This window comes from Molossus molossus, unplaced genomic scaffold (assembly GCF_014108415.1).
Source record: "Molossus molossus isolate mMolMol1 unplaced genomic scaffold, mMolMol1.p scaffold_m16_p_1, whole genome shotgun sequence".
Lineage (NCBI taxonomy): Eukaryota > Metazoa > Chordata > Mammalia > Chiroptera > Molossidae > Molossus > Molossus molossus.
The window spans coordinates 144255265-144272503 of record NW_023425344.1 but is presented as its reverse complement, the minus strand read 5'-3'; the positions used below and the strand labels follow the sequence as shown (position 1 = coordinate 144272503).

General features: G+C 38.8%; 1 protein-coding gene across 4 annotated transcripts in view; it reads right to left on the bottom strand.

Moving 5' to 3' along the window:
• Positions 1-16930, bottom strand: part of MINDY3 (MINDY lysine 48 deubiquitinase 3) — a 125864-nt gene extending 108934 nt beyond the window's left edge. For 2 of the 4 annotated variants that reach the window (XM_036255924.1, XM_036255913.1), the window contains exon 1: positions 6914-7022. In XM_036255924.1, the coding sequence (XP_036111817.1) occupies positions 6914-7007 (94 nt within the window). In that variant the 5' untranslated portion in view covers positions 7008-7022. Of the gene's footprint in view, positions 1-3380; positions 3388-4331; positions 4372-6913; positions 7023-7565; positions 7571-16924 lie in introns of those variants that run through there. The other 2 variants (XM_036255940.1, XM_036255931.1) reach the window with 2 other exon arrangements.
• Positions 16931-17239: the final 309 nt, after the last annotated feature.

Below are 17239 nucleotides of genomic sequence, written 5' to 3'. Positions count from 1 at the left end.
AGAGGAGAATTGAGGAGAATTTTAATTTTGAAAGACATAAAAGCTGACAAGGATAAAGAACTAAGAGAAAAAAAGAAGCACCAAAATGGAAAGGGAGCCCATTATATGGGAGAGCATAATTGCCAACAATACATCAGATAAGGGGTTAATTTACAAAATATATAGAGTACTCATACAACTCAACAAAAGGAAGACAAAGAATCCAATTAGAAAATGGGCAGAGAACCTAAATAGACACCTCTCCAAAAAGGACATATAAATGGCCAAGAAACATATGAAAAAATACTCAACGTCACTAATCATCAGAGAGATGCAAATTAAAACAAGTATGAGGTATCACCTCACACCTGCCAGAATGGCCACCATCAACAAATCATCAAACAAGTGCTAGTGAGGGTGTAGAGAAAAGGGGACTCCAGTACACTGCTGGTGGGAATGCAGACTAGTGCAGCCACTATGGAAAACTATATGGTGTTTCCCCAAAAAATTAAAAATGAAACTGCCATTTGACCCAGTGACCCCACTTCTAGGAATATTCCCTAAGAAGCCTGAAACACCAATCAGAAAGAATATATGTGCCCCTCTGTTTATAGCAACACTATTTACAATTGCTAAGATCTGGAAACAGCACAAATGTCCATCAATAGATGAGTAGATAAAAAAGCTGTGGTACATATACACAAAGAAGTACTATGCAGCTGTAAGAAAAAGATCTCTTATCCTTTGAGATGACATGGAGGGGCCTGGAGAGTATTATCCTAAGCAAAATAAACCAATCAGAGAAAGACAAATACCACATGATCTCACGTATTTGTGGAATATAATGAACAAAATAAGCTGATGAACAAAACAAACCCAGAGATATAGAAAGGAGTACAGTTCAGACTGACAAACCTCAGAGGAGGGGGTTGGAGAGATAGATGGGATAAACCAAAGGTGCCAAGAGAACTAAGAGAAACACTGAGGGCTCAGCTAAGGTTTAATCACTACATTGGTATTGATGCTGGCCACGATTTTCTCTAACAATACATAGCCTGGGAGAAGTAGATGATAGGCTAAATGTAGGACTGGAAAAAGGTAAGGTGGATGGGACAAATTTAATAAGGACAAATGAGAACTAAGGTGCTGGTTATCATGTTAAGAGAACCAAATCTGACAACCTAGGAAAAAGAGGTGATGCCAAGAGGCCTCTATTCTTTGTCTAGCTCTTCTCTTGTTGGGAATAAGGAAAGGGTCCCTCGTGTTGAGCCTAAGTGCAGAAGCAAAACTAGGCTCTGTCAAACTTTCAGGGTATGTAAGAAATATTAATCAGTAATGGATTCTTGCCTTCCAAAAAAATTACTAATTATGTAATGCAATTTTCAAGAGCCATGGGTGGGGCTTATAGTTTAAACTGCATTATAGTGAGTTGCTTTTGTTCTTTGGATATATAAACCCCATGGAGAGAATTCTAGGCAGATCTGCTTTATGCCAAATTCTATTTAATTACAGTATATATGTTTGAATGTGTTCACTGATAAAGAACAAAGGCTATTGGAGCTTAAAATGAAATAAAGTCAGCTAAATAAAAATTAAGTATTCTATCCTAAAACAGGACTACGCTAAAGAGGTTTCTCTTTTTACAAAATTTCACTTGGGTTTGAATTTTTAAGGACACAGTTATTTTTCTTGTCATTTGTTCTCATAGCAAATTGTTTCCTAGTTTTAAAAGAATTAGCATATCATGAAATGGCTGTTTTTCACTGATTAGATCTGAAATAGCCATTGAAAGCTTCTGATCCTGAATTTACCATTTTGTATCACATTCCAGTGTGCTACAGACACAGTCTTTGCCAGTCTTATAACTCATAACTAATTTAAATCTCAGCCATGAACCTCTTTGAATTTTCTAGTCTTTTATTTTCCTATGACTTACTATGCATATATACACTATTCAAATCAGTTTGACAACTGCTGCCTCTATAATTCTAGTCTTCCATGTAAACAAAAGGCCACAGAAAGACTTGGTTTGTCATTACAAGTTACATGACATTGGTTGAGTCACATCTGCCTTAGGCCTTAGTTTCCTCACCTATAAGAATGAGGATAACTACATTTATCCTTTGCTAGCTCTCAGGTTTGTTGCAAGGAGTAAATAAAATTTTTGAAAACTGTAAAGCATAATACACATGTAAGATATAATGATAGATACTTAGAATTAAAAAACAGATTATATATTCAAAGGACTAAGAAATAAACTATCATAAAATTACATACTGAGTTTAAAAGTTGGATTTTAGGTGAATTATAATTTAGGTATTTTGGAGAAAAGAAAATCTATACTTGAGGGAAATAAGAGGTTTCCAACCACAAAAATCTCTGAAATGATACGATCCACAGTATTAACTTATCCTCTTCTTTGGCAGAGAAATTAATGATACTTGTGTGTCATTTTATTACTTTGGTAAAATATTAAATCACATTATAATAAACATCCAAATATACTCTGGAACTTTAATCCAAATGTATTATCTCCTAAATATATTTTATACTTATATCTTAACTGATCCCTAAGTTTCCTGTTATTTGTTGAATCTCATTTTTTTCATATTACGTAAAAAAAATTGTCCTTTACTGAAAGTTCAAAATTCTAATTTCAATCACCTAGAGTCCCCCACCCCCCAAAAAAACACCACTAAATTGTTACAAATAGCAAAACTGGGTTTCTCCCTTTCTGGCTAATCAGTATGTGAAATCATAAAATTTGGAGAAAGGGGGCTAAAAAAGGGGGGGAAAATGGTTTCTCAGAGTTTATAACCTAGACCAGGGTTTGCGTGTTTTTATAAATGCAGTGTTGGAACACAGCCACATTCATATTATCTAGGGCTGCTTTTGCTGCAATGGCAGAGATGGGTATTGAGACAGAGATAATAAGACATTGGCCTTTACAGAAAATGTTTATCAAACAATGAGCTAGATAATCAATACTAAAAAGAAAACAAATTTCCAATAAGTCAAAATGTTTTAATTTATAATAAGGTTAATACTTGCTTCTGTTAGATCTAGATGATTTTTATTTTGGTTCAGCTGGGATGTGGTCACTCTGACTACTTCCTACCAACTCCACTACTAGTAACTTGTCCAACCCCCAGGATTACCACAATTGTCTCTCATTTGATTTTACTGTCTCACTTAATCCACTACAGTCTATCCTCAAACACAGCAGTCAGATCATCCTTTAGAAACTTATCCTATCATGTCTCTTCTTTGCTCTAACCCTTTCAATGACCTCTCATTGCATTTCAGAATAAAAGCCAAAGTCCTTATTTACAACAGCCTAAAGCCTTATATAATTTAGGCCACATTATTTCTTGCCTCATCTTTTATTACTCTCCCTTCCCTCATTCCCTCTTTGGCCACAAACTAACCTTCCTGTTCCTTAACTAAAAGCCAGGAATATTCTGTATTAAGTCTTTTATAATGGCCATTCTCTCTGCCTGGAACTTTTTTTTTCAAGAATCTGTATGATTAACTCAGTTACTTCAAGTGTTTGCTCAGATCTCATCTTCAAATGAAGACTATCCAGGTTATGCCATCCTATAACTCCCTATTTCTTTACCATCTCAATATTACAAATACTTAATTTATGCTATATTATGTTTATTATTTGTCTTCTCTCCCACCCTACTAAATTAAGCTACAGAGGCTTGGAACACTGTTGTAGTTTGTGAGAAGAAGACAAGGGAAAATAAATGATGTTATGAATAAGGAGGTAGAAATTATATGTTTTCCCTACAACAGTAGAAGAACGGGCAGGAATAGAGAACTTTCAAGATAAAAAAAACAATTTCAAATCTTTAAATTATGTGACTTACAGCCTTTAAAATAAAAACTGGCAGCCTCCCCCCACTCCCAAAAAACCCCTACTCTTTAAAAAAAAAGAAGAAGAAAGAAGATATTCAGGAGAGACTTATCTAAAACTGCCAAGTGAATTTAAAAAACAACTATGTGCCACTCCTGAGGCGTACTGTTTAACTCGTTATCTAAAAATGCCAAGTCATTAAGACAGTCAAAGAACAAAAAACCCAAAACCCTCCTACAGCTTACTGTTTCAATATATCAAAAGAATTTAACAGCCAGTGTGGCTCAGTGGTTGAGCAATGACCCATGCACAGGATACATGCCCAGGTTGTGGGCCCAATCCCCAGTGAGGGGCACGCAGGAGGCAGCCAATGGATATTCTCTTTCATCCATGTTTCTACCTCTTTCTCCCTCTCCCTTCTTCTCTCTCTAAAATCAATAATGAAAACAAATTTTTTTTTTCAAAAGAATTTAACATGACCTGCCCTTACCAGGTGTCTCAGTTGGCTGGAACATCGTCCCATACACCAAACGGTTGTGGGTTTGATTCCAGATCAGGGCACATACTCAGGTTGTGAGTTCAATCCCCGATTGGGGAATGTATGTGAGGCAATGGGTCAATGCTTCTCTCTCTCTCCCTTCCTCGCTCTCTCAAATCAATAAAAACATATCCTCACATGAGGATTTAAAAAAAAAAAAAAAGTATTTAAAATTACCAATCTAGTTTCATAAATGAAATATCCCTAGACAATTTTATAAATGTTTACCCTAAACTATTTACACCTATAACTTGCTTCCAAATGACTAATGAGATTACAGTTGCCAATTCAAAGCAGTTACAGACTGTGAAATAAAGCCAAAGGGAATGTCACATTATGAATGCAGTAAGGCAAGTACAGCAAAGCAGTGTCTCTTGTGCCTAGTCCTATAATCCCAAATGATTGTCACAGCAATCTTTAGCAATGATTTCTGTTTCTGGTAATAAACGCATACAATGGTTAATATAGCAAAACCAATAACAACATCCTTCTGATTCAAAGGTGCAAATTTAAAAATACATATTTGGTTGCCTTAAAAAAAAAAACACCTTGATCAATGTAAAACCTTTAAGAATTACATATACACAATATAACTGCACTCTCTGAAAAGCAAAGAAAATAAATCCTTTATTTTGAAATGGTACTGATTGAATGACTCTTATTAAGGACCTTCTATATAACTAAAAGGTTGCAGAGCAATATAATGTCATCATCAAGTTCTACTTTAAATAATGATTATCCATCAAATAAATAATAATCTCTTGTAACTGTCAGGCCACTGCCAGAGAGAGATCTCTAGCTTACTCTACAACCAAACACTTGTTAAATTAACCTACCATTTTCTGAGTGTTTACTATATGTCAGATACCGTGCTAAGTGCCTAAGTGCATTTACATGTCTTTAATCCTCACAACAACCCTATAAGGTTGACATTACTATTATCTGCATTTTACACAGAAGATAACTGAGGTTTAAATGAGTTAAATAACTTAAACCAAGAATTCAAGTATGCCTATTCCAAAACCTTGTCTTAACCATTACAAGAACTGCCTCTCTGAATTCTCCTTGAATCTGCACCACAGTATGAATATAAATGAGGCTGAATATTACCTTATTCTACATTGTAAATGTTTAATTAATGTTGGCTAATTACAAGGGAAGTAAAATTTTTCTTAATCATTCACAGACTTGTACACTTTACAGCTGTTCACTATTAGGATAAATAAGTCAAAGTGGAAAGTAAGTTTTAAGATAAAATCTGCGAATGAGTATCCAAGACTTCAGAAAATATTAGTTAAGTGACATAATCAAATGTGTAAAAAGAGCCAAACTAATTACACATAATCCACTCCCAGTTCTATCAATTGGTGTGCAACTTTGGCCTGGTCATTTACTCTTCCTTCATGACTCACCTGCAAAGCAATAGTGATGGAATAAATAACCTGAGGATAACACATTAAGAGTCTAATTTTACCAGCTCTTAAAAGACTAATATCTGGGAGGAAGGAAAGGTTTCCTTATACCCTGATTTTCTGTTACAAAATACACATTATGAATTAGGGACAGATTTACTATGCTAAAATTCCTCCAAATTCTTTAAGAACGGGTATTCTCTATAAATGGTCTAATAATAGTAATAAACAGCTATTATTTATTGGCCTTTTTTACATACACACATACATTACTGGTACCTTACTGACTCTAAAGACCATGCTCTTAACCTCACTTATGTCACCAGTCTTTCTTAAGTCACCTTAAGTCATATGTTCATTGTGCTTCAATATTAATACTTAAGAATTTAGGTATAAAGTGCCTAGCGCAGGGCCTGGCAGTGCATGAATTTAATAAATGGTCATTTTTATTTCATTATGATCCGTATTACCAATAAAACTTCTTATATAACTCAAAATCCTGTCTGGGTAACTAGACTGGCACAGGAAGTGCTATGATTCACATTCCTTTTAACTGTAACAGATACTAAACCATCTCAAAACCGAGGATACTTGGGGTTAAGAAAACACTTTGTAGCAACCAACACTATATTTATGCACCGAGTACCACGCCTAACCGCATCATTAAAGCACCAACAACAAGACTGCTTTCTGGAATTAGCCATTTTGACTTGACTGCGGACTCCCCTCCCTGCTTAATCAGAACGAGCCCCCATATCCTAAAGCCTTGCTGGGGGCGAACGATTAGGGCGGCCACCGCACTTCCTGGGACGTGACGCCGGCACCAGGCACAGCTTCAGGGTCACCGCAGCCCAACAACCACCCAATTCCTCTCCAGCCGCAGGGCAGTCCGGGGGGCGGCTGGGGCGCTTCGGGTCTTTCAGGGACGGCGGTGCCCATTCTCCTACTCAGCCTCTCCCTTCCAGGCAGGCAGGGAGTTCTAGAAAGTCCAGTTTCTGAGCTGGGCAGGGGATGGGGACGGAGTGCGGGCGCGCGAGGGGGTGGCTGGCGCGAGAGGCGTCACAGCCGGACTCTCGCAGAGCACAGGGAGCGGCGCCGGCGGCGAGCGCCCGGCCAGGGTACCTTGCGTCCAGCGGCAGAAGATGGTGTCAGAGAGCCCGGGGCTGCTCATGGTGCCCCACACCAGCTCCACCAGCTCTTTAGTCAGTTCGGACATGATGGGGTACCGGCGAACGGCTCTCTGCTGTCAGGACTCCTGCCCCGGAACATGGGGAAAGGGGGCTCCGGAGACAGGAGACGGGGACGGCGGCGCCAAGGCAGTGGGAAGGCGAGACGTGCGGAAGGCGAAGGAGACCGCGCTCCGTGCAGGGACCGCGCCTGTCAGACCGCAGCGAGCGGCAGCTAAGTTTCCCGTGCCGGAAGTGCCCGGGCCACTTCCGCCTCCTCTTTCGCCACCTCCCCACGCCCGGAGAGCCCGGGAGTCACCGCCCCGGAGGCGGAAGTGGGGAGTGAAACGAGCTGCGGACCGTTGTGGGAGCTGCTGCTTTTTCTAGCTCATACCCCGGCCAGTTGGTAAAAGCTTTTTATTTTTGCTTTTCTTTTCTTTTTTTTTTAATTTTACGGAGAAGAAGGGAGAGAGTGAGTGTGAGAGAGAGACATCCATCGGTTGCCTCCTGAACGCACCCAGACGGGGGTCGAACCCGCAACCTGGGGATGTACCCTGACCGGTATCGAACCTGCCACCTTTTGGTGCCCAGGCCACACTCCAACCAACTGAGCCTCCCGGCCAGAGCAGAGTAAAAACTTTTGTATTAGCAAGTAGCCACATCCATGGGCGCTGCCATATTTCTTAAATCCTGGACCACTTCCTCTGCTCACTGCTTGGTCTTAGCTGGAGGCTATAAGGCCCAGGTCAGAGGGCCTAAAACATAACCTGTTCCTTAAAATTTGTAGTGTTAATTATGCTAAGACCATAGTGGAGTATCAGTGAAGAAACGCATGTCTGTGTTGAGAGCCCCTTATTAATTTGAAGGCCATCAGCCTCTGCCTCGAGAAAGCTATAAAGTTGAACCAACTATTAAAAACATAACCAAGCGTGGCATAGTGTGCATTAGAAATGTCTCTACCAGGTGTAACACAGAATGACAAAGCTATTTGTAGGAAACAGATTGAAAACAGCTTGTTTGTAAATGGTAGAGCATTTTCACCTCCACTTTTGAGACTGTAGGATGTATGGGAAACACCTGAACTAGAGTCCGGGTTTTAATCATTGCCAAGTGTTCAATTAAATTTAGTGTGTGTGAAAGCTTCTAATTGTGCTTCCTAAAAAGAAGAGATCTTAATATTCTCTGACCTTTGAATTTTAAAAAGGGCAAAATCTGTTGGGTTATTTATAGGTTGCAAATAAGACTTTTGCTAATTTATACTTTATTTCTGACTCAGCAACCTTTGCTGTAGTTAAAAAGAATTGTTCAAAGTGCCTGAGTCATATCCATAGCCATTCTCCTAATTTTTCTTTCCTTTACCCTATTTTTTTGCAAACCAATATTTCCTGTTCTTCAAAACTTAGTATAAATATGACTCTGAAATAAAGCTTTCTTCAGTTCTTACAATCTAAAGTAAAAATTTTGGCTTCTAAAATTTCATAATACCTACCTTATCTATAACTTGCTTATGACAATTACTGTCATCGTTATATTTGGAAAGAATTATTTACTCTTCCCCAAGATATAAATTTATGGAAGCCAAGAACCTATCTTATTGACAGTACCTAGTATGGAGCTTTGAACATTGATGGATTTTGATAAATATTAGTGAAGGAATGACAGTTTGCATTACTAGAACTTAAGAAGTCACTATCTTCCAGCAAGTGAGGGATCGAGGATATTGTATTGACTAGTCCAGTTAAATATCAAATATTTGCATGATGGTTTACAACTTACATAATTATTTCCCTTCCTAAAAGATATAGAAGGGTCTGTGTTCATAGAGCCTAAAAGGGGCAAGCCTCTAAATTCAGAGTTTAGTGGTTTGCCACATTTTTTTTCTCTCCATTAATATATGGAAATAAATACCACACACATTTATTTTCTTTCTATTAATATACAGATAGTTATAGATTAGATTAACTATCTATAGATATGAAGAAAAACCTATCCTTTTAAAATGTATTTTGTGCCCTGGCCAGTTTGGCTCAGCAGTTACAGCATCAGCCTGCAGACCAAGCGGTTGTGGGTTTGATTCCCAGTCAAGGGCACATACCTGGGTTGCAGGTTCCTCCCTGTTGGGGTCATGCAGGAGGCAACCAATCCATGTGTGTCTCTCTCTTTCACATCAGTGTCCCCCACCGTCCCTTCCATTCTATCTGAAAAAAAAATCAATGGAGGAGTATCCTCAGGTGATGATTAACAAAACAACAAAAAAAGTATTTTTAAAAATTGAATATTTCTGCCCGGCCAGTGTGGCTCAGTGGATTGAGCGTTGTCCCATGGTCTGAGAGGTCCTGGTTCAATTCCTGGTCAGGACACATGCCTGGGTTGCTGACTTCATTCCCAGTAGGGGGCATGCAGGAGGCAGCTGATCAATGTTTCTGTCTCACATCGATGTTTTTATCTCTCTCTCCTTCCTCTCTCTCTAAAAAATCAATAAAAATGCATTTTAAAAAAATAAAATAAATAAAAATGGAATATTTCTTGCCCTGGCTGGGTAGCTCAGTTGCTTGGAGCGTCATACCATACACTAAGGTATTGAGGGTTCGACTCCTGGTTGGGACACATACCTAGGTTTTGAGTTTGATCCCTGATTGGGGGTGGGTGTGCATACAGGAAGTGGCCAATTGATGTTTCTCTCTCACATCAATGTCTCTCTCTCATCAAGAAAAAAGGCATGTGCTCGGGTGAGGATTGAAAAAAATATGTAAAAAAATAATGGACTACTTCTTGATCTGTTATTATTCTTAGTTATTATTCCAGCTGTAGTGAAGCTGACAAAATATTAGGAGGCTATTGAGATGTATGTCCTTTTCACCTTTAGGCTATAGTCTTTATTCTCTCAATGTTTAAAATTTCTTGCCCTGGCTGGTTTGGCTCAGTGGCCAGAGACGCCAAGGTTCGGTTCCCACTAGGGGCAAGTGCCTCAGTTGCGGTTTTTCCCCGGCCGCAGTTGGGGTTGTGTGGGTGGTGACCACTCAATGTATCTCTCTCACATCGATGTTTCTCTCTCTCTCTCTCTCTCTCCCCTTCCCTCTCTCCCTTCTGCTCTGTCTCAAGATAAATGCAAAAAAAAAAAAAAAACTTAATTAGCATGGCATTTTCAACAAGGAATATTTGATTATTTTGCAATTATTATGTTGCTGAATTACTCATTAGTTAAGACATTTAAATGGTAAAACTTGCTTAGACTACAATAAAAATGCAAATTAATAGTTATTTAAAATTTTCTTATTCAGTAATTATACAAAAGCAGTGAAGTTTGCCGTGGCTGGTTTGGCGCAGCGATTAGAGCGTCGACCGGCGGACAAGAGAGGCCTGGGTTCAGTTCCCACTAAGGGCATGTACCTTGGTTGCGGTTTTTCCCCTGGCCCAGTTGGGGTTGTGTCTCTCTCACATTGATGTTTCTCTCTCTCTCTCTCTTTTCCTCCCACTCTCCCTCCCACTCTATCTAAAGATACATGCAAAAATGTCCTCGGGCGAGGATAAAAAAAAAAGCAGTGAAGTTTGTTGAATCTATATTGGGTATAGGACAATAATGCCTTTCCCTTTATTTTATTTTTTATTTTTTTCTTTATTGACTTTAGAGAGAGAGGAAGGGAGAGGGAGAGAAAGATAGAAACATCAATGAGAGAAAACATCGACTGGCCGCCTCCTGTATACCCCCACTGGGGATTTGGCCCACAACCTGCACATGTGCCCTGACCGGAATCGAACCAGTGACCTCTTGGTGCATGGGGTCGATGCTCAACCACTGAGACATACCATTCGGGCAGCCTTTCCCTTTTATTATGACTTATAAATTATGTAAATTTTCTTTCAAGTATTTATGTTGCTTTATATTTTGCATTTTCCCCCATTAGGACAATCTAAAGTTATGATTAAACTGATATGTAACATTAAGATGTACATAGTTTACATGAATGATCTTTAGTCCTAAAAGAGAATCCTAATTTAAGTCAGGGCACTTCAAAACTAGGCTGAGATTTCCATCATGATTAATTCTCTGTAGCCATCTTTAATACTTCACAGTAAAAACATTAACTCCTCATTATCAAACTCTAACTCTGTGTTTAATTATTTTCCTGTTTTTCCCAAAATTCCATGACAAAAGCACAAAAGCTTCATTACCTGTGTCCTATAAATTACCATGAAAAGAACAATTCTCCAACTGGAAGTCCTCAACTCTTAATTCAGTGTGTTTGCAACCACCACTTATCAAGGAGAAATCAAATCCTTAAAAAAAAAAAATCCACCCTACAATAAAATTAATAAATTCTAGACAGGTTATTATCTCACACTTAGTAATAAAATTATTTAACTTATATGGCCTATGTCTTCCAATAACACCATAAGTCTATCAAAGAAACAAAACTCTTTCCATTGCATCATCCTAACTTTATCTCAGCAGGACAATTTTCCTACTAAGCATACCAAGTTCCTTTTAAACTCAGTATTGTCATATTCAAGTATGGCACAATACATTATTTCCTATTAGCATTATACTTTATTTTTGACTTCAGCAACCTTTGCTGTAGTTAAAAGGAGTTGTTCAAAGTGCTTGAACCATATCCATATTGTGGGAAAGGGGTTCTATCACCAAATGCTATAAAGTTAAACAAGTTACTCATTGTAACTCTCCAAGAGAGGGGATTGCATTCAGGGTGAAAAGACACATTTGAATTATTTTTTTTATCCTCACCTGAGGACATTTTTGCATTTATCTTTAGAAAGAGTGGGAGGGAGAGATGGGGGAAGAGAGAGAGAGAAAGATCGATGTGAGAAATGTGAGAGAGTCACATCACCTGGTTGCCTCCCACATGACCCCAACCAGGGCCGGGACAAACTGCAACTGAGGTACATGCCCTTAGCAGGAACTAAACCCGGGACTCGCAGGTCCGCGGGCCAACGCTCTAACCGCTGAGCCAAACCAGCCAGGGCCACATTTGAATTATTTTATTCACCGAGCTTCTCATACAGTTTTGTTCTACAGGATATTGTTTGGGAATTGCTAGTATAATAGAATAGACTTTTGATTGGAATTAAAAAATATGAATGTTAGTTCTTATTTGGGTACTAACAGTGACCTTGGATGAGTCACTTAACAAGCTATACAGTGCTTACTCCATCTATAAATGAAGGAAACTAATTTTGATAATCTCTTAAGATCCCATTTATTTCAGATCCTATCCAGTTATATGATATTAAAAATTAACTGTTTAGGAGTTAAAATATATGTAAAGAGTGGAAAGAAGAATATTGAGCAAGTATATAGAATAAAGAAATAATTTAGTATTATTATTCATTAACACGTAGAATAAAAGGTTATTTGCCACTTATCACTTACTTGTGCTCATATTATAAAATGAGAAGATCAATGCCCAACTTGTATATCAATCCAAAACTGGCTATATTAAAGAAGTTTACAATATTTGCACAGTTGGGCCCAAGCAGTGTGGCTCAGTGGTTGAGCGTCGACCCATGCACCAAGAGATCACTAGTTTGATTCCCAGTCAGCATATATGCCCAGGTTGTGGGCCAAATCCCCAGTGGGGGTTATGCAGGAGGCAGCCAATGGATGTTCTCTCTCGCCCTGGCCCGTTTGGCTCAGCGGTTGGAGCATCGGTCTGCAGACCAGAGTGTCCTGAGTTCGGTTCCCACTGGGTCCTAGCGGCAAGGGGCACGTACTAAAAAAAAAAAAAAATTCCGTTAGCCCTGGCCGGTTTGGCTCAGCGGTTAGAGCGTTGGCCTGCGGTCCGGAGAGACCCGGGTTCGGTTCCCGCTAAGGGCACGTACCTTGGTTGCAGTTTGTCCCCGGCCCTGGTTGGGTCGTGTGGGTGGCAACCACTCGATGTGTCGCTTTCACGTCGATGTTTCTCTCTCTCTCTCTCTCCCTCTCACTCTATCTGAACAAAATATCGGAAAATGTCCTCGGGTGAGGATAAAAAAAAAAAAAAAAAACGATGTTCTCTCTCATCAATGTTTCTATCTCTCTCTCCCTCTCCCTTTTTCTCTCTCTCTAAAATCAATAAAAAGAAATAAAATATTTTCACACTTGGATGTGTTACATGCACCTCAAACTCAATATGTGTCAAATCAAACATCTTTTTTCTATAAAACCTGCTCTTCTGCCCCGGACAGTGTGGCTCAGTTGGTTGAGCATCGTCCTGTGCACCAAAAAGCATAAGGTCACCAGTTCTATTCCCAGTCAGGGCACATGCCCAGGTTGTGGTTACAGGAAGCAATTGGTTGATGTTTGCTCTCATATTGATGTTTCTCTCTCTCTCTCTTCTCTTTTCCCTTTCCCTTTCTCTCTCTCTCTCTCTCTCTTTCTCTCTCTTTCTCTCTCTCTCTCTCTCTCCCCCCTTCCTTTCTCTCTCTAAAAAGTCAATAAAAACATTTTAAAAACTTGCTCTTCTTTCAATGCTTATTAACAGAGAATGCTACCATTATCTACAATTAAGCACATTTTAAAAATTGTTCTCAGATTCTATTGAATAAATACCCTCTTTGAGGCTCACTTGCTAAATTAATAATATAAGCTTATTAACAATAATTACATACCACGATTATGGGATTTAACAGAGAAAACTGCATGTAAAAGAAATATTGATAAATATTGATACATTGATAAATACTATTCTTATATTAGTTATATTAATGGTTTGAACAAAGTACCATAGGAGCCAAAATCTTAGTTATTTCTCTACTTGTACTGGAGAAAACTTCAGAGAAGTTTGAACTGCATAGAATTTTTACTAGAAAAGAAGGGAGGATGTACATTTTAGTCATGAAATACTGTGGCATAAGCTGGCATTTGTGTCACTAAACAGATGAGTCACAAATGCTAGGTTAAGGAGGGTTCCTTAGACTGAATTGTGTCTCCCTTGAATCCATGTTAAAGCCCTAACTCCCAATGTAACAGTGTGTGAGATAAGGCCTTTAAAGAGGTAACTAATGTGGTCATAAATATGGAGCCCTAATTTAATAGAACTGGTATAATAATAATAATAATAGACACCAGAGATCTCTCTCTCTCACTCCATGTAAAAACAAACAAAAGGCCATTTGAGGATACAGCAAGGAGATGGCTGTCTATAAGGCAGAAAGAAAGGCCTCACATTTAATCAACCCTGATGGCACATTGACCTTGTATTTTCAGCCTGCAGAACTGCAAGAAAATTAGCCACCCAACTCTGATATTTTGTTATGGCATCCTGAACAGACTAATGATACAGAAGACCAGAAACTTAAGAACATTGACTAGCTCTGGCCAGTTTTGCTTAGCGGTTAGAGCATCAGGCTGTGGACCAGACAGTTCCGGGTTTGGTTCCTGCTAAGGGCATGTACCTTGGTTGCAGTTTGTCCCCAGCCCCAGTTGGGGTCATGTGGGTGGCAACCACTCAATGTGTCTCTATCACATCAATGTTTCTCTCTCTTGCTCCATCTCTCCCTCCCGCTCTATCTGAGGATAAATGCAAAAATGTCCTTGGGTGAGGATAAAACAACAACAACAACAACAACATTGAATAAAGCAGGTAATATTTACTGATCACATTTTGTGCTAGCCACTGTAATAAGCACTTTACATGGATTACAACACAGAACTCTCACAACTCTGTGTAATAACTAGAACAATGATCTCCTAGAAAGAAAAACTTTGCCCTGGATCATGTAGTAAATGGAAAAACTAGGATGCAAACCCAGGTTTTTCCTGACCCAGAATTTGTGCTAAAACAAGTTTTAGAACATGGGAGATTTGGCACCTTCTGTGCACACCCAGGCCCAGTAGAGTCAGCCACAAACAGTGAATTGCATGGTAGCTTTAGAGAGGTAGCCCAAGGCTGATTACATGCAATATCTGACATTGACCTGCACTGAAACCTCAACAAGGTGGAACCAGAACCAACACAACCAGTATGGGCTTCAGACCACACCAGAGCTCAATCTAACTAGCCACACAAGTGGTTCCTCCAAAGGGGATTCCAGTGGACACCAGACCCTGCTGGAAACTACTTTACCTCAGGGGGCAGTCTCTGCACAGTGACTCATACACTGTGGTCCAGGTCTATCCTTATAGTCAGCCAACCTGAGGGGTAAGCCCTCCCACAGTGGGCCAATAGCAATCAAGACTCAACTACAACAGGAGGGCACACACAACCCACACAAGAGACTAATCTGGAGCACCTAGCTCTGGTAATCTGGAAGATTGTGACACTGAGTTCACAAGATATCTACATCATAAAGACACCAAAACAAGTGTGGGAATAATAGAAAATCTACCAAAAACACAAAGATAAACAAACAAACAAAAAATAGATAAAACGAGGAGACAAAGATACATTCTCCAAATGAAAGAACAAGAGAAATTCCCTGAAAAATAATTAAATTAAATGGAACCAACCAAGATACCAGATGCAGAATTGAAAACAATGGTTATAAGGATGCTCAAGGACCATAGGGGAAGAATGGATGATCTCAATGAGCACTTAAATAAAAAAAATAGTAAGCATGAAAAAATACCCAGAAACCATAAGAAAGAATCAGTAAGAAATGAGGAATGCAATATCTGAAATGAAGAATACTCTAGAAGGAATCAACAGCAGATTAGACGAAACAGAGGAACAAATCAACAATTTATAGGACAAGATAACGGAAAACACCCAAGCAGAGCAACAAAAAGGAATAAGAATTTTTTAAAATGAGGAAAGTTTAAAGGATCTCTGGGACAATATCAAGCATAACAGCAGCATCATCATAGGCGCACCAGAAAGAGAAAAGAGAGAGCAAGGGATAGAGAAGCTGTTTGAAGAAATAATGGCTGAAAACTTTTCTAAACAGGTGAAGGAAAAACACACACAAGTCTAGGACACACCAAGAGTACCAAAGAAGATGAATCCAAAGAGGTTCACACCAAGACACCCCATAATAAAAATGTCAAAGGTTAAAGATAAAGAAAGAATATTAAGAACAGCAAGAGAAAGACAGTTACTTATAAGGGAGCTCCCATAGGCTGTCAGATGATTTCTCAACAGAAACATTTCAGGCCAGAAGGGATTGGCATGAAATATTCAAGTAATAAAAGCAAGAACCAATCTCTAAAACTACTCTATCTAGCAAGGCTATCATTTAAAATTGAAGGTGAAATAAAGAGCTTCCTAGGAAAAAAAAAAAAGCTAAAGGACTTTCTTACCACCAAACCAGTATTACAAGAAATGTTAAAGAGTCTTCTTTAAAAAGAAAGTAAAAAAATAAAGCAAGAGAGGGGGAACATAGGTATAAAAAAATGGCAATAAATAAGTACTTGTCAATAATAACTTTAAGTGTAAATGAACTAAATGCTCCCATCAAAACACATAGGGCAGCTGAATGGATATGAAAACATGACCATATATAGGCTGTCTACAAGAATCCCACCTCAGAACAAAAAATACACACAGACTGAAAGTGAAGGGATTGGAAACAAATGGAAACAAAAAACAAGCTGGGGTAGCAATATTTATATCAGAGAAACTAGACTTTAAGACAAAGGCCATAAAAAGAGACAAAGAAAGACATCACATGATGCTAAAGGTATCAGTCTAACAAGAGGATATAATTCTGGTCAACACATATGCACCCAACATGAGAGCACCTAAATATATAAAGAAAATCTTGATGGATATAAAGGGAGAGGTCAACAGTAATACAGTAATAGTAGGGGATTTTAACACCCCATTGACATCAATGGATAGATCTTCCAGACAAAAAAATCAACAAGCAACAGCAGCCGTAAATGACACACTAACCAGATGGATTAGATTTATATTTACAGAGCATTTTACCACAAAGCAGCAGAATATACATTCTTTTCAAGAGCACATGGGCCTGGCCAGTGTGGCTCAGTGGTTGAGCGTTGACCCAGGCACCAAAGAGCACATGGAACATTCTCTAGGATAGACCACATATTAGGACACAAAACATGTCTTAATAAATTTAATAAGATTGAAAAAATATAAGTATTTTCTAGAACCATGATGGTATGAAACTAGAAATCAATTACAATAAAAAAAACTGAAAAACACAAACACATGGAGGCTAAATAATATGTTAGTAAATAATGAATAGATCAACAATGAGATCAAGGAAGAAAACCAAAGTTGGCCCAACCGGTGTGGCTCAGTGGTTGAGCATTGACCCATGCACTAAGAAGTCGCCAGTTTGATTCCTGGTCAGGGCACATGTGCAGGTTGGGGGCTTG